This window comes from Salvelinus namaycush, chromosome 37, assembly GCF_016432855.1.
Source record: "Salvelinus namaycush isolate Seneca chromosome 37, SaNama_1.0, whole genome shotgun sequence".
Taxonomy (NCBI): Eukaryota; Metazoa; Chordata; class Actinopteri; order Salmoniformes; family Salmonidae; genus Salvelinus; species Salvelinus namaycush.
This window is the reverse complement of record NC_052343.1, coordinates 22,619,849-22,642,535: the sequence shown is the minus strand read 5'-3', so window position 1 is coordinate 22,642,535 and position 22,687 is coordinate 22,619,849. Positions and strand designations below refer to the sequence as shown.

Below are 22,687 nucleotides of genomic sequence, written 5' to 3'. Positions count from 1 at the left end.
ACCCTGTAAGACCTGTGCCTGGGAGAGAATGAAAGCCCGTCAGATGGAGATTGAGAGGAAGAGGCTGGCAGCCACAGCTGGAGAAGCTGAGGTCCCAGAGGATGTGAAGCAAACATTACTAGAGTTAAGGGAGATTGGAGCGACCATGACTACAGCTCTGCCTGAGCTGAGAAAGAAAGCCTTTTGTCAGTTCATGGTGGATGTTTTCAGAGAAAACAGAGTTCCAAAACTGCTGAGGAATGACAAACAGTGAGTGTGTGTTTAGTCTCATGTTATGGTTAATTGTGCAAACAGTGTGTACAGATAATTCATATTAATGAAACTACATGGCAATTTTCCAGATTCAGAGTAAATAATCAAGTTTGTCCCTTGAGGAGATACTGTAAAACAAACCATTAATTTGTAATATCATGTGATATGGACTTTAAAAATAAAAAAAAATCACACTTCTTTGTTTCATTGCATCCTTTTGCCCGTATCCTTCCCTGCAGGTCTCTGCTGTCAGCTGGTCTGAGAATGGATAAGGTGCGTCCGGGGGACATTGATCGGAATGGACACCTGTTCCAGTCCAGAGATCTGACCAACCCCCCATCCAGACTTCTCTCCGCCCTCACGGCCTTGGAGCACCTCCGACTGGACCTGGGGGTCCTGGGGCAGACGGGTTGCGGCAGCTCCAGCCTAGTCAACTCCCTCCTGGGCTTGAAGAACCAGGACGAGAGGGCGTCTCCCACTGGAGTCACTGAAACCACCATGGAGGCTCTGGGGTTCCCACACCCTGAGCTGCCTAATGTCTGGCTGTGGGATCTACCAGGCATGGGCAGGGTGGGGGATCTGGCTCCCTCGTCGACCAAGACAGATCAGAAGGCTCTTTCATCTTCTCCGCAACCTCCATCTCCATTCCCTCCGATGTCGCTGACTCTTCTGCACCCACTATGTGATGTCTACATCCTGGTCTCGCCTCTCAGGCTTAGCCAGGTCTGTGTCCAGCTGCTGCAGAGTCTGTCAGCTCAGGGGAGGATGTGCTACCTGGTCCTCTCCAAGGCTGACCTAATGGGGGAAGGGGCTGTTGAAGAGGTTAGAAGGTGGAGTGAGGAGGCCCTAGGTCGACTAGGCCTCAAACATACCACTTTCCTGGTGTCAGCTCTCCACCCAGAGGAGCTGGACTTCCCCAGGCTGCAGGAGCTGTTGTGTAGTGCACTGGCTTCCCACAGAAAGGCTGCCCTTGTTCATTATGTTGTAGAACTTTTGGAATCAGAGGTGTGGGGGGGAAAGGACCAGGCAGACCCTTGCAAGCTTCAGTGACATGTCATTTCAACAAACTGTATTTGTTTTGTTTTATTTAACCTTTAATTAACTAGCTAGATAGCTTGGTACATTCTTTTTGGCTGTCTCCTGTTGTATCAAAGCCATGATGTGAGACGTCAGAGGCTCTGGATAATCTGAATGACTGGGTCCATGTTCTATATTAAAATCGAAATAAAATCTAAGTTTATTGGTAGCGTACACAGATTTAAAATCGAATCAAATTGTATTTATCACATGCGCCAAATACAACACAACAGGGAAATGCTTACTTGCAGGTGTTATGGCAGGTGCAGCGAAACACTTATGTTACTATCTCCAACAGTGCAGTAGAATGTCTCACAAATACAATACAAATGTACAAATAATCATTGTATGGTAAAGTTATATCCAGTTTATGAAGTTATGGGTCATTGTGGTTTTAAGCAAATAAAAATAAATACATTAAATGCAATTACCGGTATGCAAATGAGTCATTGTATTTTTGAATGGTTATGAACTCCACATAGCAATAAAAGAAAGCAGCCATGTTGTAAATGCTTTCCCATACACTAGATGGCAACCATGCAGAAAACAGAAAGAACAAGCAAAGGATTTCCAGCAAAAAAGACGACATCGGTGATTGTAATTGGTTATTCAAAGCAGCGACGAAGTCCTCTGTCATCAACGTTATGTCACGGAGGTTCATATGAGTAGTGACTCCAACTTTAGACCGCAAAAGGTAAATTCTAGACATTTCTACATTTATTCCAATACGCACATCGACATGTCAGTTTACCTCTCGTGAAGTTGTGCCTTCCTTTGCAACGTGTGCTACACTTTTTCCCAGTTGTGTTGCTTGCTAACCGGCTAACAACGTTTGGGGTTCTTTCGAATGCATTGGATAACACTTGACAACAGGTGTTGTGAGCGAAGACTCCTTCAAAACAACTAACGTTACTTTGTTCAATTAGATATGTTGCCGGTGTATTGTCATTTACGGTAAAACTGCACACAACCGAATGACTGCCTTTGGCCCCTAGTGTAATTTGGCATCATGCCTTTGCACGTTCACTGGCCTTACTTATCAAACTAGATAGATAGCTAGCAAATCAAATCAAACTTTGTCACATACGCCGAATACAAGTGTAGACCTTACCGTGAAATGCTTACTACAAGCCCTTAACCAACAGTGCAGTTCAAGAAGAGTTAAAAAAAATATTTACCAAATAAACTAAAGTAAAAAATTATAAAAAGTGTTCACAATAAAAAGATCATCTTCAAGCTAGCTGTATTTAGGCTATTGCTGTATCCAGATACTGCTAATGTTTCTGAGTGAAAACTGTCACTGACTGTACAAGAAAGTATTTATTTCAATAGTACATTTCTCTTGGCTCTCTGAGTCTCCAGACAGCAGATTAAAAGAGACTGTCATTATGTCATCATCTTATCAGGGGCCACCACCCAGACCCAACCCTCCTTCTCCACTCAAGATTAGTGGGAGACATAGGCTACAACTCTCTGTCAGTCATCTGTTTGATGAGTGAGAGACACCGTCATATTGTTTTAGTAATGGGCCCTAACTAAACTCAACTCCGTGGTGAAGGAAGTTTCTGAATATCTCCGCCAACGGAGTTGAGCAGGGACCAGGCTTTGTGGAAGTCAGTCTGACTACATCGATTCGCCCAAATTTTTTAATTATGAAACACTTACCTTGTACCTATGTTTGTCCTCTGTAGTTGCGTGCCTTTGTCCATACTTTTTAACAAAACGTTTGTCAAATACAACCACTGACCATTTCCACATTTTCTATTGTTCAAAGATTGCTCTAAAACGTACATTACCCTGCCTAATCTGAGATTCAATTGGCACATGACATACCATTTTAGAGCAACAGAAAATAGGAAATGGTTGGTGGTTGTATTTAATGAACGTTTTATTAAAAAGTATGGATTTCAGCAAACAGGCACAGAACTACAGAGGACAAACTTAGGTACAAGGTAAGTGTTTAACAATTACACTTTTTAGAAGTATTGACCTTGAGCGAATCGATGTAGTCATAGCTGAATTCCACGAACCCTTGTAACTGCATCACCCTGTGGGGAAGCTCATCTTCAAAAACACTTCCTCATGGGGTCAAGTAGGCTTGGCCAGGCCACTTGACAGTTACCGGTCTGACAGTGTGCAGCTGTCCTTGTTTCCCCCCACTTTAACCAAAGCCAAGCTTGGCTACTTGGCTTGCTCAGTTGCTCTTCATGCCATTTGTGTGGTACAGAATAGACACTACAGCCCTGTTCTGTCCCATTGCACAGAGCTGGGAATCCTAGGGCTGAATGCAGAAGACAGTGGCTGTCCTGGGAGGGGGGATCGGGGGCCTGTCAGCCTGCTTCCACCTCAGCAAGAGCCCCCAGGTCTCCAAGGTAAATATCATTACCACAACTATCTCCACATATGCTGCAGGTAGACTACATCTCTACTGTAAGGCCAAACATACTGTAATTAAGCTGTTATTACACTATTATGAGATGCCCACTAGGCCCTGCACAGGTACAACATTGTCTGTCTGTGTAGATAGTGCTGCTGGAGAGGGCTGGACGGTTCGGAGGCTGGCTAAGCTCAACTCGTAGGGAGGATGGAGCTGTGTTTGAACATGGACCCAGAGGGATTCGACCTGCAGGAGCCGTGGGACGAAACACACTCAACATGGTAGGCACTGTGAAGTGTATGTGTGTATGTGTGTGTGTGAAGTGTGTGTGTGTGTGTGTGTGTGAGGAGGTAAAAATCGAAGTCTGTTTTCTACAGGTGGAAGAGTTGGGGCTGGAGAGCGAGGTCCTCCCAGTCACCTATGATCACGTGGCCTCTAAGAACCGTTACCTCTACGTGGGAGGCCAGCTACACAAGATGCCTTCTGGCTTAGGGTAAGGGGGGTAAGGATGAGTGATAAAATAGTACCACGTTAGACACAAACAGCTATGTTCATGCATTCACAACATGGTGAAATTAATCAACTGTAGGTAGTCTGTCTATCCAAGTCACCCTCTGTCTCTCTCCCTCCATCCAGTGGAGTAGTGCGTACAGTCCCTCCGTTCTCTCGTCCTCTGGTCCAGAGCGTACTGAAGGAGATACTGATCAGCAGAGGAAAGGAGGAGGATGAGTCTGTTCATTCCTTCGTGTCGAGAAGGCTGGGCACTGAGGTGAGATGGCGTTAAAAAAAGACCCGAAATGATGTCCACACAACTTCCACATCAGTTCAGAGTGACAGTATGCTCATCTTCTCTCTGCAGCTTGCAGACATTGCCATCGACAGCCTGTGCAGGGGAGTGTTTGCAGGGGACTGCAGGAAGCTGAGTGTGCGCTCTTGTCTCCCGCCACTCTACAACGCAGAGAAGGCCAGAGGTTCCATCGTCCTGGGGATGTTGCTGGGCTCAGGTGAGAGAGAGTCCGCCACCACACCGAAGCTACATAGGAATTCTGAGTCTTAAAGGGCCCCATAACAGTCATATTGCTGACCTGTCTAAATGAGTAGATGAATAACAAGTGTGACTGTCCCCCCAGGCCCTGGACCAGACGTACCCCCCTCTACCCTGGCCAAGAGGGCCGCTCAGGAGAACTGGGCCCAGTGGTCACTGAAGAGGGGCTTACAGAACCTTCCAGAAGCCCTGGAGGAGAGGATGAGGAATGGGGGACGTGTAGAGGTGCACAGAGACACCCCTGTGATGGGGCTAAGTACTAATGGCACCGGCTGGGAGGTGAGACTGCTGGAGACCTGGGGGTTGAGACACATGTATGTGTACTGCCATTGCACTGGAGTTGTGGTGGTATATGTATTTTTAAGTTGTTTATTAAATTGAGTAAATTAATCAACTGATGTCTGTGGAATTGATTTTTTAACATAGATTCAACTGGAGGACGGCACCATCAAAGCTGATCATATCATTTCTGCTCTACCCGCAAAAGGTAAATTCACTTTTACTAAACTTGACCTCTGAACCTACATCTTTTAACTTCAAACAGTGATTCTAAATTCAGTCCCTGTCGTTCTGCCTGTGGACCTGGAAGCCTGTGTGGTGTTGGTCTTCAGTTGTGCGTGTGTGTTGTTTTAGCTCTGGCCTCAGCACTGCCCTCTGCTGCACAGCCCCTGTCACAGCAGCTACTGGAGATCGCCACAGTGACTGTTGCCGTGGTAAACCTGGAGTACGAGGGTTCCGTCCTGCCTGTCACGGTGAGAACACTCAATGAGAATGAAGCAATTTGTTTTGGAAGATTCTCTGTTATTTTGTATGGGTATGCGTGTGTTTCAGAATGTGTGTGTATCTAATGTGAGTGTTGTCTTGTGTGGCCTCAGGGCTTTGGCCACCTGGTGCCATCCTCAGAAGACAGAGGTCTCCTAGGGGTGGTCTATGACTCTGTGCCCTTCCCTCAGCACAACCGCACTGGAGGACCCACCACCAGACTAACAGTAAGAGACACACAATATATATGTACTATATTCTCTCTCTCATACACAAACAATTACAATGTGTGTGTTATAGGCCGTGCAAGAATGCTTTCCTATGTTAATAATGCACAGCATGGCAGGGACCAACCTTCCATGTATAAACCACAGTGGAACCCATCAAGATATACAGGATTACGCACAGCGTAAATGATTCATGCTTTAGAAGTGAGGATGACAGATCCCCATGTCCCTTACACAGTCCAGCCCCAGCCTCAGTCAGGCTTATGGGGTCATGTCACAGGGAGGTTGTGGAGGGAGTTTCTGTTTGGAATACCCTGGTGTGGAAGACATACTGTATAACTAACTGCAAATAGCCTCTGGTGCCATGTGACTTGACTTCTACAACAAATGTCACTCCATTATTGATGTTCCTCCTTCTCCTCGCATTATTTGTTTACTGGGCAGATGCCTGTTTCTCTAGACACGTTAGTTTATGCAAACAGACAAGCTGCTGGCCAAGGCAAATATGGTGCAGCCATCCGTGGGACTATAACTCAGTAGCCCTGAACAAGGCTGTTGTTGGAATGTAGTTCCATTTCTTCAGTGATGGTCCTTTAGGACAAAGGATGATGATTAATTTATTATTAAGCTGGCTGGCAGGCAGACAGACAGTTCTCTAAATCAGGGTTTCCCAAACCCAGTCCCGGGGCCTCCCCTGGGTGTACGCTTTGGTTTTTGCCCTAGCAGTACACAGCTGATTAAAATAACCAACTCATCATCAAGCTTTGATGATTTGAATCCGCTGTGTGTGTACTGTCTGTGTTCCCTAGGTGATGATGGGCGGGGCCTGGTTCCAGGAAGTGTTTGGGAATCCAGAGGAAGTGACTGAGCAGCTCCTCCTGGATAGGGCCACCCAGGCCGTGACATCACACCTAGGTGTTACCACACCACCTATCTGGAGCATCGTTGCATTACTCAAGGTAAGGTGTGTGTGTGTTTTCATGAGACTTGAATCAAAAGCCTCTTCTTGTTCAATTTCATTCATTAACCACTATGTGTCACCAGAGGTCCTCATTGGGCCCTGGATTCAGTTAGTATTCGAACCAACCAACGATGTATTCAGTTGAGCTCCACTATGTCATAACTTAGCCCTGTGCCAGGGGAGCAAGACTGGAGCAAACAGATCAACAAGCCTGTTGATGATCACTATCTCACCAGATAGATGGCTCCTCTCTGTTTCTGTATTGGTCTTTCTCCCTCTTTCCCTCTGGAACTGGATAGGGAGGATGGAGAGGGGCACTGGGATGTTAGATCCTTTTCCCCTACTCCTACACACACATCTTCACAGACACACACTACCCCAAGTCAGCGACATCAGTATTCATAATGCTGCATCTCCCTGATGCTAGCTCAAATCCTGATGTTTCCCTTGCACCAAGTCATTCCCTCTGTTGTATGCTCAGATGTTCTTGTCATTTATTTCATCAGCACCAACAAATCCTTTTCCATTTGTGTTATCTCTCTGTGCTCTCATGTCAACCAACAACCAAGCAGCAGAGATAGCAGGAAGTTTTGAGCAAGACAAAGAGTTCAATTTGAATGGTATGGTCTGTATAGATAGATAGACGACGTGATAATCACTTCCGAACTGACACTGTAGGGGAACAAATGTCCTATTTTTTAATTTGTTGACAGGATGGATTCATCTTTCACTGCTATCTTCCATAAATGTGATCTGAGTGTCTGCTTTCCTGTCCAGTCACTCTTAGTTTTAATGTCCTCCACCATTTGTCGGCTGGTTCCAGGTCTGTATGTGCTTAGCCAATTCCTTGGCATTACGATGATAGTTAAGAGACGGCTTTAGCTCATACAGGTCTGGGATCAGGACAGCTAATATAATTGTTGTCTTAATATGTAATTTATCTCCTCTAGGACTGCATTCCTCAATATTACCTTGGACACTGGAAACGACTTGGTAAGATGAGGACAGTCTTCATTTAATAGATTTGACTTGCTTTTGTGCTGGGTATCTCTGATCTCTGTGCCCTGTATCGAAAAAGAGGTTTCGTTTTTTAAATATACCTATCTACCGTATATCTGTTGATTTGGGCTTGGTTTTTCTATCAACAGAAAATATGAGACAGTACATCAGAGACCACAATCTACCCCTTAGTCTGGCTGGGTCCTCTTATGATGGCGTCTCGGTCAATGATGTCATCTTCAGTGGACGGACGGCAGCAGAGGGCCTTGTGGGAAAAGTCTAACCAGACGTTCAGGTTCCAACCATGGATATAAGCTTATATTGTTAAGAGATCTTGTTTTTTTCCCCAATCACATTGCGTTCTACATTTAGTTTTGCTTTTACACAACTGTATCACAACCGGCCATGATTGGAAGTCCCATAGGGCGGCGCACAATTGGCCCAGCGTCGTCCGGGTTTGGCCGTCATTGTAAATAAGAATTTGTTCTTAACTGACTTGCCTAGTTAAATAAAGGTTAAATAAAAATACTAATAAAATGTACATACAACTTACTAGTCACCCTCTTCATTTAAGCCCTCTGCAAAGGGATGTCATTTTCACGCAATATCCTTGATTTATAAGCAGCATATTTATGAAGTTTTCCATTTCTATCTCATTTGGACAAAGTACAGCTTGAACCTCTAGAGATGATTCTATCAGAAACAAAACTCTGTCTGAGACATCACCACTAGCCTGGAAATCACAGGTAACCCACAGAACAGTTCTCGTTCTAATAAAATATTGTTTTTTGAAATAAAGGGTTGGATGAAGTCAAATGTAGTCACTATGTAAAAGGGAACCACAATCTGAACTGTTTTAGGGTGATCTGTCCCCGTAAGCTTACTTCAAGGATTTAATTTTCAGAATGTAGAGGTAACATTTTAAATTCAGGATGAGATTTCATCTTTTAGTTATGGTGCCTTTTTGCTAACAGAAATCACCACCCCTTCATGAATGTACAAGCATATTTGATGTGGTAATCAGTGGTGTAACAGAACCGCACAGACTGATGTGATGAGCTTGATATGGTGATCTATCATGTATTTGGAATCTAATTACGATAATGGAAACTTTAATTTATAACGGGTACGTACAGTGGCAAGTGGATGGCTTGATAATGTATTTTTATACACATTTATTAAATTAAACTTTTATTTGGAGAATGTTGCAGAGCAATAAATATGATGCTTTATCATCTTGTTGTCTATGTCATGGACTGTCTTAGTGAAGGACAAAGTGTCTGTTAAAAAAAATAAGACATTTTTTGACTTGCTTCAGGTCCTTTTCAACTGACAGTGAATACCAATATACACTGCTCAAAAAAATAAAGGGAACACTTAAACAACACAATGTAACTCCAAGTCAATCACACTTCTGTGAAATCAAACTGTCCACTTAGGAAGCAACACTGATTGTCAATAAATTTCACATGCTGTTGTGCAAATGGAATAGACAAAAGGTGGAAATTAGAGGCAATTAGCAAGACACCCCCAAAAAAGGAGTGATTCTGCAGGTGGTGATCACAGACCACTTCTCAGTTCCTATGCTTCCTGGCTGATGTTTTGGTCACTTTTGAATGCTGGCGGTGCTCTCACTCTAGTGGTAGCATGAGACGGAGTCTACAACCCACACAAGTGGCTCAGGTAGTGCAGTTCATCCAGGATGGCACATCAATGCGAGCTGTGGCAAAAAGGTTTGCTGTGTCTGTCAGCGTAGTGTCCAGAGCATGGAGGCGCTACCAGGAGACAGGCCAGTACATCAGGAGACGTGGAGGAGGCCGTAGGAGGGCAACAACCCAGCAGCAGGACCGCTACCTCCGCCTTTGTGCAAGGAGGTGCACTGCCAGAGCCCTGCAAAATGACCTCCAGCAGGCCACAAATGTGCATGTGTCTGCTCAAACGGTCAGAAACAGACTCCATGAGGGTGGTATGAGGGCCCGACGTCCACAAGTGGGGGTTGTGCTTATAGTCCAACACCGTGCAGGACGTTTGGCATTTGCCAGAGAACACCAAGATTGGCAAATTCGCCACTGGCGCCCTGTGCTCTTCACAGATGAAAGCAGGTTCACACTGAGCACATGTGACAGACGTGACAGAGTCTGGAGACGCCGTGGAGAACGTTCTGCTGCCTGCAACATCCTCCAGCATGACCGGTTTGGCGATGGGTCAGTCATGGTGTGGGGTGGCATTTCTTTGTGGGGCCGCACAGCCCTCCATGTGCTCGCCAGAGGTAGCCTGACTGCCAATAGGTACCGAGATGAGATCCTCAGACCCCTTGTGAGACCATATGCTGACACATGCACATTTGTGGCCTGCTGGAGGTCATTTTGCAGGGCTCTGGCAGTGCACCTCCTTGCACAAAGGCGGAGGTAGCGGTCCTGCTGCTGGGTTGTTGCCCTCCTACGGCCTCCTCCACGTCTCCTGATGTACTGGCCTGTCTCCTGGTAGCGCCTCCATGCTCTGGACACTACGCTGACAGACACAGCAAACCTTTTTGCCACAGCTCGCATTGATGTGCCATCCTGGATGAACTGCACTACCTGAGCCACTTGTGTGGGTTGTAGACTCCGTCTCATGCTACCACTAGAGTGAGAGCACCGCCAGCATTCAAAAGTGACCAAAACATCAGCCAGGAAGCATAGGAACTGAGAAGTGGTCTGTGGTCACCACCTGTAGAATCACTCCTTTATTGGGGGTGTCTTGCTAATTGCCTATAATTTCCACCTTTTGTCTATTCCATTTGCACAACAGCATGTGAAATTTATTGTCAATCAGTGTTGCTTCCTAAGTGGACAGTTTGATTTCACAGAAGTGTGATTGACTTGGAGTTACATTGTGTTGTTTAAGTGTTCCCTTTATTTTTTTGAGCAGTGTATTTTACTGCCCATAGCCAGGGTCAGAGGAAAGATCCTGCAGAGAAACAGCTTTACAACAGTGAGCTGATGACAGATTTAGGCCACAAGTCACTTCCCTCTGTGATCTACTTCACAGAATGAAATAAGAAAGCAACTTGAGGCCTTGAAAGTCAGTCGCATAAACGAGAGAGCATGCAGGAGAGAGAGAGCTTTTCTCTCTGCTGCCTCTTCTTAAAGCTCTCTTACGGACAGTTTAGACGCCAAACTTATGGCGAGTCGAACTGAATAGAAATTAAGAGCAGCCTGGCACGGTTAAGAGCATTGCTTGACATACCAATTGGTTTTATACAACCGCTCTCAACACTGGAGCAGACTTCCTCGTTGGTTTTGGGTAGAATTCAGGCATAACAGCGGCCTCTCACAGAAGTCCTCCACCTGCGAATCCAATACCATTATTTTTTCCCGTTGTGGGTGTGGTAGCGAAGCAACGTTTATTTGCATGAAATGAACATATATTAATATGCAATACCATTTCTCCCTACAGTGGAAGAACTGCTCTGGCCCACTGCATGAAAAAGAGGCATGCTTCACCAGCACCCCGCCAAAAGAGCGGCAGAGGCTGACGAACTATTGTCAAAAGTCAGACGAGGCGCACTTAATGGTTTCAGACGGCACGCATGCCGCATTATAAACAATTGGGAAGTCGGAAATCTCTGACTTCCAACTTCAGTGCGTTCAAGACAATTGTTGTGAACCCCCCCCTCCCCAAAAAAAACGGGCTCCGACTTGGAAAATCATTTCGGAAACACTGGCATCTTTCTAGAATTCCGACCTGAAGATCACTGACGTCATGATTTGACCTCGTTTTTTTTATGGAGTTCTCACCTTTCGATCCTTCTCACCAAGGCCAATCACATCGCTCCGAATGTGGATCTAGCGTTCGTCTGCCGATTGTTCAGCGCGCTGTAGACGTCTGAATGCTGACATTTTTCACCCGATTCTATGTATAAAAATCGGTGCTCAAATTACATTCTGAGGTGCTAAATACTCTCGGCCAGCGAACGCTATTGGTGTGTCTAGGCTGGTGCCCCAATGAATCAGTATTTATTGTACTCAAGTCATTATTCTTCCAATTCTACTTTGTTGAACAACAATGATATGAGTGTTCTTCCTGTAGCAGTAATAATGCATTTTAATAATGCCATTTGAATTATTGTATTTGATGATTATTGAGAATTGGGTGTTGGAAGGCCTTTGCTGCTATAACAGCCTCAACTCTTCTGGGAAGGCTTTCCACTAGATGTTGAAACATTGCTGCTGGGACTTGATTCCATTCATCCACAAGAGCATTAGTAAGGTTGGGTACTGCTGTTGGGCGATTAGGCTTGGCTCGCAGTTGGTGTTCCAATTCATCCCAAAGGTGTTCGATGGGGTTGAGGTCAGGGCTCTGTGCAGGCCAGTCAAGTTCTTCCTCACCGATCACGGCAAACCATTTCCATTTGGACTTCGCTCTGGGCATGAGGGCATTGTCATGCCACAAAATTGGAACCACAGAATCGTCTAGAATGTCATTGTATGCTGTAGCGTTAAGATTTCTCTTCACTGGAACTAAGGGGCCTAGTCCGAACCATGAAAAACAGCCCTAGACCATTATTCCTCCTCCACCAAACTTTACAGTTGGCACTGCATTGGGGCAGGTAGCTTCCAGAGGCAGTTTGAAACTCGATAGTGAGTGTTGCAACCAAGGACAGACAATTTTTACGAGCTTCAGCACTCGGGGGTCCCATTCTGTGAGCTTGTGTGGCCTACCACTTTTCAGCTGAGACAATGTTGCACCTAGATGTTTCAACTTCACAAGAACAGCATTTACAGTTGACCGGGGCAGCTCTAGTAGGGAAGAAATTTGATGAACTGACTTGTTGGAAAGGTGGCATCCTGTTGTATGACGGTGCCACATTAAAAGTCACTGAGCTCTTCAGTAAGGTCATTCTTCTGCCAGTGTTTGTCTATGGAGATTGCATGGCTGTGTGCTCAATTTTATACACCTGTCATACCTGAATTTACTAATTTGAAGGGGTGTCCACATACTTGTGTGTGTGTGTGTGTGTACAGTGGGGCAAAAAAGTATTTAGTCAGCCACCAATTGTGCAAGTTCTCCCACTTAAAAAGATGAGAGAGGCCTGTAATTTTCATCATATGTACACTTCAACTATGACAGACAAAATGAGAAAAGAAATTCCAGAAAATCACATTGTAGGATTTTTTATGAATTTATTTGCAAATTATGGTGGAAAACTTTTGTTATTGACCAAATACTTATTTATCTCAATACTTTGTTATATACCCTTTGTTGGCAATGACAGAGGTCAAACGTTTTCTGTAAGTCTTCACAAGGTTTTCACACACTGTTGCTGGTATTTTGGCCCATTCCTCCATGCAGATCTCCTCTAGAGCAGTGATGTTTTGGGGCTGTTGCTGGGCAACACGGACTTTCAACTCCCTCCAAAGATTTTCTATGGGGTTGAGATCTGGAGACTGGCTAGGCCACTCCAGGACCTTGAAATGCTTCTTACGAAGCCACTCCTTCGTTGCCCGGGCGGTGTGTTTGGGATCATTGTCATGCTGAAAGACCCAGCCACGTTTCATCTTCAATGCCCTTGCTGATGGAAGAAGGTTTTCACTCAAAATCTCACGATACATGGCCCCATTCATTCTTTCCTTTACACGGATCAGTCGTCCTGGTCCCTTTGCAGAAAAACAGCCCCAAAGCATGATGTTTCCACCCCCATGCTTCACAGTAGGTATGGTGTAATTTGGATGCAACTCAGCATTCTTTGTCCTCCAAACATGACGAGTTGAGTTTTTACCAAAAAGTTCTATTTTGGTTTCATCTGACCATATGACATTCTCCCAATCTTCTTCTGGATCATCCAAATGCTCTCTAGCAAACTTCAGACGGGCCTGGACATGTACTGGCTTAAGCAGGGGGACACGTCTGGCACTGCAGGATTTGAGTCCCTGGCGGCGTAGTGTGTTACTGATGGTAGGCTTTGTTACTTTGGTCCCAGCTCTCTGCAGGTCATTCACTAGGTCCCCCCGTGTGGTTCTGGGATTTTTGCTCACCGTTCTTGTGATCATTTTGACCCCACGGGGTGAGATCTTGCGTGGAGCCCCAGATCGAGGGAGATTATCAGTGGTCTTGTATGTCTTCCATTTCCTAATAATTGCTCCCACAGTTGATTTCTTCAAACCAAGCTGCTTACCTATTGCAGATTCAGTCTTCCCAGCCTGGTGCAGGTCTACAATTTTGTTTCTGGTGTCCTTTGACAGCTCTTTGGTCTTGGCCATAGTGGAGTTTGGAGTGTGAATGTTTGAGGTTGTGGACAGGTGTCTTTTATACTGATAACAAGTTCAAACAGGTGCCATTAATACAGGTAACGAGTGGAGGACAGAGGAGCCTCTTAAAGAAGAAGTTACAGGTCTGTGAGAGCCATAAATCTTGCTTGTTTGTAGGTGACCAAATACTTATTTTCCACCATAATTTGCAAATAAATTCATTAAAAGTCCTACAATGTGATTTTCTGGATTTTTTTTCTCATTTTGTCTATCATAGTTGAAGTGTACCTATGATGAAAATTACAGGCCTCTCTCATCTTTTTAAGTGGGAGAACTTGCACAATTGGTGGCTGACTAAATACTTTTTTGCCCCACTGTATATACAGTTGAAGTCAGACGTTTACATACACCTTAGCCAAATACATTTAAACTCAGTTTTTCACAATTCCTGACATTTAATCCAAGTACAAATTCCCTGTCTTAGGTCAGTTAGGATCACCACTTTATTTTAAGAATGTGAAATGTCAGAATAATAGTAGAGAGAATGATTTATTAAAGCTTCTATTTCTTTCAACACATTCCCAGTGGGTCAGAAGTTTACATACACTCAATTAGTATTTGGTAGCATTGCCTTTAAATTGTTTAACTTGGGTGAAATGTTTCTGGTAGCCTTCCACAAGCTTCCCACAATAAGTTGTGTAAATTTTGGCCCATTCCTCCAGACAGAGCTGTTGTGACTGAGTCAGATTTGTAGGCCTCCTTGCCAGCACACGCTTTTGCCCACACATTTTCTATAGGATTGAGGTCAGAGCTTTGTGATGGCCACTCCAATACCTTGACTTTGTTGTCCTTAAGCTATTTTGCCACAACTTTGGAAGTATGCTTTGGGTCATTGTCCATTTGGAAGACCCATTTGCGACCAAGCTTTAACTTCCTGACTGATGTCTTGAGATGTTGCTTCAATATATCCACATAATTTTCCTCCCTCATGATGCCATTTATTTTGTGAAGTGCACCAGGCCCTCCGGCAGAAAAGCACACCCACAACATGATGCTGAAACCCCCGTGCTTCACGGTTGGGATGATGTTCTTCGGCTTGCAAGCCTCTCCCTTTTTCCTCCAAACATAACGATGGTCAATATGGCCAAACAGTTCTATTTTTGTTTCATCAGACCAGAGGACATTTCTCCAAAAAGTACGATCTTTGTCCCCATGTGCAGTTGCTAACCGTAGTCTGGCTTTTTTATGGCGGTTTTGGAACAGTGGCTTCTTCCTTGCTGAGCGGCCTCTCAGGTTATGTCGATATAGGACACGTTTTACTGTGGCTATAGATACTTTTGTACCTTTTTCCTCCAGCATCTTCACAAGGTCCTTTGCTGTTGTTCTGGGATTGATTTGCACTTTTCGCACCAAAGTACGTTCATCTCTAGGAGACAGAACGCGTCTCCTTCCTGAGCGGTATGGCGGCTGCGTGGTCCCATGGTGTTTATACTTGCGTGCTATTGTTTGTACAGATGAACGTGGTACCTTCAGGCGTTTGGAAATTACTCCCAAGGATGAACCAGACTTGTGGAGGTATACAATTTTTTCCTGAGGTCTTGGCTGAATTCTTTTGATTTTCCCATGATGTCAAACAAAGAGGCACTGAGTTTGAAGGTAGGCCTTGAAATACATCCACAGGTACACCTCAAATTGACTCAAATTATGTTAATTAGCCTATCAGAAGCTTCTAAAGCCATGACATCATTTTCTGGAATTTTCCAAGCTGTTTAAAGGCACAGTGAACTTAGTGTATGTAAACTTCTGACCCACTGGAATTGTGATACAGTGAATTATAAGTAAAATAATCTGTCTGTAAACAATTGTTGGAAAACTTACTTGTGTCATGCACAAAGTAGATGTCCTAACTGACTTGCCAAAACTTTAGTTTGTTAACACGAAATTTGTGGAGTGGTTGAAAAACAAGTTTTAATGACTCCAACCTAAGTGTATGTAAACTTCTGACTTCAACTGTATATATATAATGTATTACAGGTCAGTGACACAATTTTTCAGTTCCATAATTCCTGCTTGTTTATCATCCCCGGGGCGCTGGCTTCTGAATGAAAAGAGACAAGCATATTGCCACAGCCGATTCACTGTTGGAATGTGACATGGCGGCGGGGTAGAACGTGGAACGGCATGAAAGGGGCCCTAGAATTGTTGTTGAATCGTTTCATGTTTGACAGTCTTCAAATTCCATCAGGACCATTTGGCGGACCAACCGTCCTCTCTTGGATTCCAGACAAAACCTGCTTAACTAGCCTAATGCTTCTGGCATCTACTGTATGGAGAGCAGTGGCAGATGCTGCTGCTGTTGAAACGTTTAAATGGTTCTGGACACTGGCTTCCTCCACAGCAGATGGCCCTCATCTCGAAGAGGAGGAGAGAAGTGATTGTGCTTCTATTTGATTACAAAATCTATTGAGGAGGAAGTGAGGAAGACAATGAGATTTTCCCATCTATCTACTGTATTGCTCTCCAAGAATAGGCTGAAGGTAATTTCCTCGCTTTCTGTTCCCTGTCCATAAGTCATAGGGCAGTGTGTCAGCATTTAAAATTATGTAGGCTATGAAGAAAGTAAGATTTCATTTTAGATTTGTGAAGAAAGTTTAAAGTTGGTGGCTTGATTTTTGTAGCCAGTGTGTTTGTCATAAGTTTGTACTCTTTCTCCCTCTGACCCCTCTTCTTCCTCCTCCTCTCCTTTGAGTGCTCTGTAATTCACACGTTGGTGGAGTAGCAGGAAGCCAAGAGGGGAGAAGACTGAGAAACAGGGTTAATTCTCTCCTCACCACCCTCCTCTTAAAGGAAAATTCCACCCAAAACTATCTTTTGGTAGTCCAGTTGGTTTCATTAGTCCATTGTTGACATAGTCCCAAAATGTTTTGTTTGTCAGCAATCAGCAAGTTTTCAAGATATGTAACTATCAAATTACGGGGACAATTTCTGTATTTTGAAAGTTACATATCTTGAACACTTGATTGCTGACAAGCAACATTTTGGGACTACACTCTTAGAAGAAAAGGTGCTATCTAGAACCTAAAAGTGTTCTTCGGCTGTCCCCATAGGAGAACCATTTGAAAAACTATTTTTGGTTCCATGTAGAACCCTTTACACAGAGGGTTCTACATGGAACCCAGAAGAGTACCTGGAACCAAAAAGGGTTATCATATGGGGACAGCTGAAGAACCCTTTTGAAACCCTTCTTTCTAAGAGTATATGTCAACAAGGGACTAATGAAACAAATACCAAAATATCGTTTTTGGGTGGAGTTTTCCTTTAACGGTGTCTGGCAAAGAGAAACGGCAATATCGGTGAGCCGCATGGCCGCCAACTCCAGACTCTCTCCTCTGGAATATAAAATCAGCCTGTGAATGCAACTTTCATTACGCTTGTGAAACGTTGAGAGGTGAAGTGATTGGAGCAGACCCCGTCTACATAAATCAACAGTCTCTTCAATATTTGTCCTCCCTCATCTGAATGGTTATACTGAAATGAGAAAACTTGAAAGGTTCTACTTTATTAGTTGATTTCAGCTTCAGATACTCTGCACAAGTTTTATGTCAACTTAATTGGTTGTTTTGCCTCACTTTGAAGAGTTTTGTTTTCCATTATCACAATCTGGTGGTTAGGCGTTTTCTTTCGCCTCGAGGGGTTAACTGTTGTTTTTTTTACAGCCGTTTTCAATACATTGAAGTGAAGCACCTGTTTTCATTAATTTAGCGCTAACCCTCTATCTTCTGAGGCGTCGGCTAAATGAGCAAAATGTAATGGTCTACTGTCTCTCCTCTGTGACTGTCAATCAAATATGTATCCTTTCACTTTGCCTGACTATATTCCCTTACTGTGTCTCAATGAGAGAGATTTATACTGTATATTTACTATTTCTTTACTAAAGCTTGTTGTAACACATTCCGCATTATGAGAGAATCATTGACTTTCTGTGGGAGTGGAAAACAAAGGAGATTGTCATCACGCTGTTAATTCTGACTCCCCACGTGAAGGTGAACATTTGAAATTTACTGCCCTTATCCAAAATGAGTTTTCCTTCCCTTTTATTTAGAATACAAATATTGATAGCAGTTGGCCAAGATTGTCGACCTCCAGGTTATTGCGCTCGAGTTGATATCATTATGAAGTCTGCGTAGGTGATTGATAGCTGGTGTATTTGCACTGTGTTCCTATGAAAGTCAAAGGTCATAAAACGGTCCTCAGGCGTTGTGCACTTAAGATTATCTGAGTACTACAGTAATTATGGGTGCTAAAATATTTGCAGCTGCCACACTGGAAAGGGGAGATGTATTGCATTATATAATATGGTGGTGTGTACAATAACACATTTTTGTAAAGCTGATAATCCAGATGGTTTAGCTTTCTGAGTGATGGTTTGATTTTCATTTTGGCTGCTGCTTTTCTGTTAGCTCGAGGTTGTATTGTATTTCCCAATCAATCAGAACTGTCTAAGAGACACATCAGTGCTGTAAACTGTAAATGGCCATTTGTGTGGAGCCTTGTTTTCAGCTGAGCCAACTCTCTCTGCAGGTCTCCTAGGAGGATTCAGTTGAACTAGTTTGTCAGTGCCCTGGACAGCCAGTTTATCTGGGCTTCCCCTCATAACCCACCCTTTCTGTTTCAGTCGGACCAATACTATACAACGATCTCTGCTCTGCTGCAGTACACAGAGTCTGTCAGGCCACACCGTGGACAGTAGAGGAGAGAGAGAGAACTCTCCCTCTGAGCCTCATTAGGGCTAGATTATGTCAAATACATACTGCAGCCTAGCCTGATTGCTGGAAGAAGAAAAGTGCCCCAGCAGTACTAGAGTGGATATGGTCTGCAGTGCAGCACATGAGATTAAGTTTCTCAGCAATTAAAACCAAAGACAATGTCCCACTCCTTTGAAATGCAGCTAAGCGGCTAAGAGGTTATCTTTTCCACATTCCCTTACCATCTTATCCATGTTGGGATGGCAGGTAGCTTAGTGGTTAGAGCGTTGGACTTGGAACCGAAAGGTTGCAAGATCAAATCCCCGAGCTGACAAGGTAAAAATCTGTCGTTCTGCCCCTGAACAAGGCAGTTAACCCACTGTTCCTAGGTCGTCATTGAAAATAAGAATTTGTTCTTAACTGACTTGCCTAGTTAAATAAAGGTCAAATAAACAAAAAATATATTAAAAAATGTTTAACATGCAATCAAGACAGAGGTAAGTAGATGAAGCATTGACACTCGGCACACACTTGTTGTTTCAATATCAATCAAATTTCAAACAAATGTATTTATAAAGCCCTTCTTACATCAGCTGATGTCATAAAGTGCTGTACAGAACCCCAGTCTAAAACCCCAAACAGCAAGCAATTGAATTGACGTCTGTGCTCAGTGGGTTGTGACGGTTGTAAATGTATCTAGGCGCTAGGCTCATCAACATCACCCTCAAACCCCTGTCGAGTGCTGTTGGGCTGTGGGGTTATATATCACTCTCCCTGTTTCCTTTCATGTTAGGGATCATATTAACACACTTATTACCGCTGCATGCAATTACCCAGCCGTCTGTGAGGAACATTAAAAAAACACAGCTGTCGAGTTTGCAGCCAACCTCTTCATAAACATGATCCACGGGAGTAATTAATCAGCTAATTGCATTATCTCTGTCAGAGAGAGAGAGAGGTGCCATTCATGTGTGACAATCTTTCTGCTTTTTACCCAAGCTGCCTACACTCACTCTGGTAGATCTGAAATAATAATGGATGGCCCTCATATTTAACGCGTGGTTTTACGTCCCGTTAATGAATGTGTTATCATCACCCTTCACCCGCTCATCCAGCGCCCCTCCCACCACGCGTTACTAATGGTCCCGAATCATTCATCCTTTTTCCCTCCTCCTCCACTCATCTTCTCCTCCACTCATCTTCTCCTCCACTCATCTTCTCTTCCAATCACCTTATCTATCTTTTAGAGGCCGTAAGTGACTTATGGTGTCACGAATTAGGTTTATTGTGGGCTATTTAAACCCAGTTGGCCCGCCGACTTTTGTGCGGGCTTGTTTTTCTGTTTGTGGTGTTTCGTTATTTCTTGTGGTGTCTGTTCCGATTAGATTTAGTCCTGTTTGTTTTGGACTGGGACTTGACGCGCCCTTGTGTGTGTGGCGTAGCCGTCTCGCTGTTATTTTTGGAATATTAAATCCACGTCCTTCTGAACTACCTTGCTCTCTGCGCCTGACTCCTTCAATCACCACTTTTGGAACTGTGACATATGGAAAGGGAGACTAATTGAAGGGATAGACATTCGGGATGTTTCCCTGGGTATTCAGAGGGAATGGGGAAAATATATGGACAGTTTCAATTAGACGGCCTATCACTCACCCTAGCCAACAGCCCCCATCAGGACTCATGGAGTTTAACACTGGTGTGGAGGTGAAGATCGTGATACCATACATTACTAACTCACTATCTCTCCTGTATGTCCTTTGAATCCGGATTCTGCCTGTAAGAGGGTCTATTGTGTGTGTGTGTGTGTGTGGCAGGGGTACTCAAGTACTATTTGTGAAGGTCTGGTCACACAAATGTCCTAAGTGGCAAAGATCCGAATAGATAGTCACTTATCAGCATAGTAACAAGCCCCCACCTCACAACCCATGCAACCTCAAATTGTTCACACCCACTTGTTGGCAGAGAAAAATTGTTGCCGTTTAAAAGCAAATTTCCTGCAATTCTACACATTTTGCCATGACTTATGTGTGTTCATATACCAGGGGTCGAAGCTCAACTGGGTTCCAAAAAAAAAGACAAAAGTGTCCGCAGTCCGCCTGTTGAGCATGGCTGTAACGGTCTTCATGTAAGACTCCATGGCCTGTAGAGTAGTGCTTTTAACAGCCATATAATAACTCCAGCCGTGTGGTTGGAATATAGGAGCAGCTAGGACATCAATAGCAGGCATTATAGTTAATGAGTGGTGTGTTTCTCACATTAAATGAATCCTGAGACCTTGAGTATCCTACGTAGTGCTGCTATGGTAATCTTGCTCCACACCGTACCAAATGGATACTATACTGAGTGTACAAAACATTAGGAACACCGTCCTAATATTGAGTTGCACCCCATTTTGCCCTCAGAACAGCCTCAATTTGTCAGGGCATGGACTCTACAAGGTGTCAAGCGTTCCACATGGAAGCTGGCCCATGTTTACTCCAATGCTTCCCACAGTTGTGTCAAGTTGGCTGAATGTCCTTTGGGTGGTGGATCATTCTTGATACACATAGGAAACTGTTGAGTGTGAAAAACCCAGCAGCGTTGCAGTTCTTGACACACTCAAACCTGTGCACCTTGCACCTACTATCATACGCCGTTCAAAGGCACTTAAATATTTTGACTTGCCCATTCACTCTCTGAATGGCACACATACACAATCCATGTCTCAGGGCTTAAAAATATTTTGTTAACCTGTCTCTTTCCCTTCATCTACACTGATTGAAGTGGATTTAACATGTGACATCAATAACGGATCATAGCTTTCACCTGGATTCACCCGGTCTGTCATGAAAAGAGCAGGTGTTCCTAAATGTTTTGTACACTCGGTGCATATGACTGTGGGAAATTGATTTGATGCAGGTAGAATAAGCGCATATAACAGAGCGGACCTGAGTCCCCACACTGCCGTAGCAGTCCCTGCAGTGCGGCCCCAGCCCCAACTACACTGGTGATTGCAGATAAGAGCTGTGTTTGTGTAGCTTTATTAACGCATTTCTACCACAGTTTGCACCATCTCTGTGTGTCATTAACAGGATAATCAACTTGTTTATCCCTGAATGAGGCTAAGCGAGATAGATGGACACCTTTTACAGTACACACACACAAGTTTACGCACAGCACAGGTACACACACACACACACAGGTATACAGACACACAAAGGTGCACGCACAGACACTATGCAGACACACACATGGATGGAGGTATGATTAATTCCTTGTTGGATCCACCAAATGCTGTAGATTTCATTATTTTCATTTTGAACTACAGCAGAATTGTTTCAAGTCACCCAATTGAGCACTGCATTATATTACTATGGGATTTAAACATTTATTACGTTTTCTTGCAATGTTAACTCAAAAGTCAGATAATGTCAAATTTAAATGCTGTTTTGTATTTTCCTCAAACTGGACCGTCCCAAACATGACTAATCTACATCAAACAGCCTCTGTGAGTTGAAGCCGTGACTAGCTTCCAAGTCTTTGAAGATATTTCTGAAAATACTCTCCTAAATCTGTATCTCCTGAGAAGCTGTGCTAGCAGTGGGTTTTCTGTTGACTTTGTGCTTATGTAGCAGTGTGATGTTGTTCCCCTAGATTACGCACCAAATTGCACACAAGGACCAATTCAAATAGGCCAGGTCAAGAGGGGATGTTAATAATTTGATAATAATAATAATAATTCAGTGGAATGTTTTATTTAATTACAGCTGCATAGCTAATGTTTTTATTTGGTGTACAAACACTTTTTCATACCAATATTGTACATACATGTGATTGTAAAAGTTTTGTATATTTTGGTTTGGCCCATCGCGGGTTATCTGTATTTCCATACCCCTTTATCGTTCTCTTTTGCTTGACCTTCGGCTAGCAAGGTATGTTGTCCTTGACTCTGAAACTGTTTAATATACAACCGTCATAAGGTTATACAATGTACTGTTTTGCAACCATAAGTTTGTTATAGTGTGGACAGTGT

General features: G+C 43.8%; 1 protein-coding gene across 1 annotated transcript; it reads left to right on the top strand.

Moving 5' to 3' along the window:
* Positions 1–1,931: 1,931 nt before the first annotated feature.
* On the top strand, positions 1,932–8,935 carry LOC120031259 (protoporphyrinogen oxidase-like). The gene is made up of 13 exons (XM_038976936.1): positions 1,932–2,023; positions 3,594–3,701; positions 3,853–3,987; positions 4,084–4,199; positions 4,343–4,475; positions 4,566–4,710; positions 4,837–5,030; positions 5,178–5,238; positions 5,385–5,503; positions 5,627–5,740; positions 6,550–6,699; positions 7,652–7,694; positions 7,850–8,935. Exons 2-13 carry the CDS (start codon positions 3,615–3,617, stop codon positions 7,981–7,983), a joined length of 1,431 nt encoding a protein of 476 aa, XP_038832864.1. The 5' UTR covers positions 1,932–2,023; positions 3,594–3,614; the 3' UTR covers positions 7,984–8,935.
* Positions 8,936–22,687: the final 13,752 nt, after the last annotated feature.

Coding starts and splice junctions, on each gene's coding strand:
- LOC120031259 (XM_038976936.1), top strand. CDS start 3,615: ATGCAGAAGACAGTGGCTGTCCTGGGAGGGGGGATCGGGGGCCTGTCA. Junction 4,476..4,565: donor CGAGAAGGCTGGGCACTGAG/GTGAGATGGCGT, acceptor TTCTCTCTGCAG/CTTGCAGACATTGCCATCGA. Junction 4,711..4,836: donor GGGGATGTTGCTGGGCTCAG/GTGAGAGAGAGT, acceptor CTGTCCCCCCAG/GCCCTGGACCAGACGTACCC.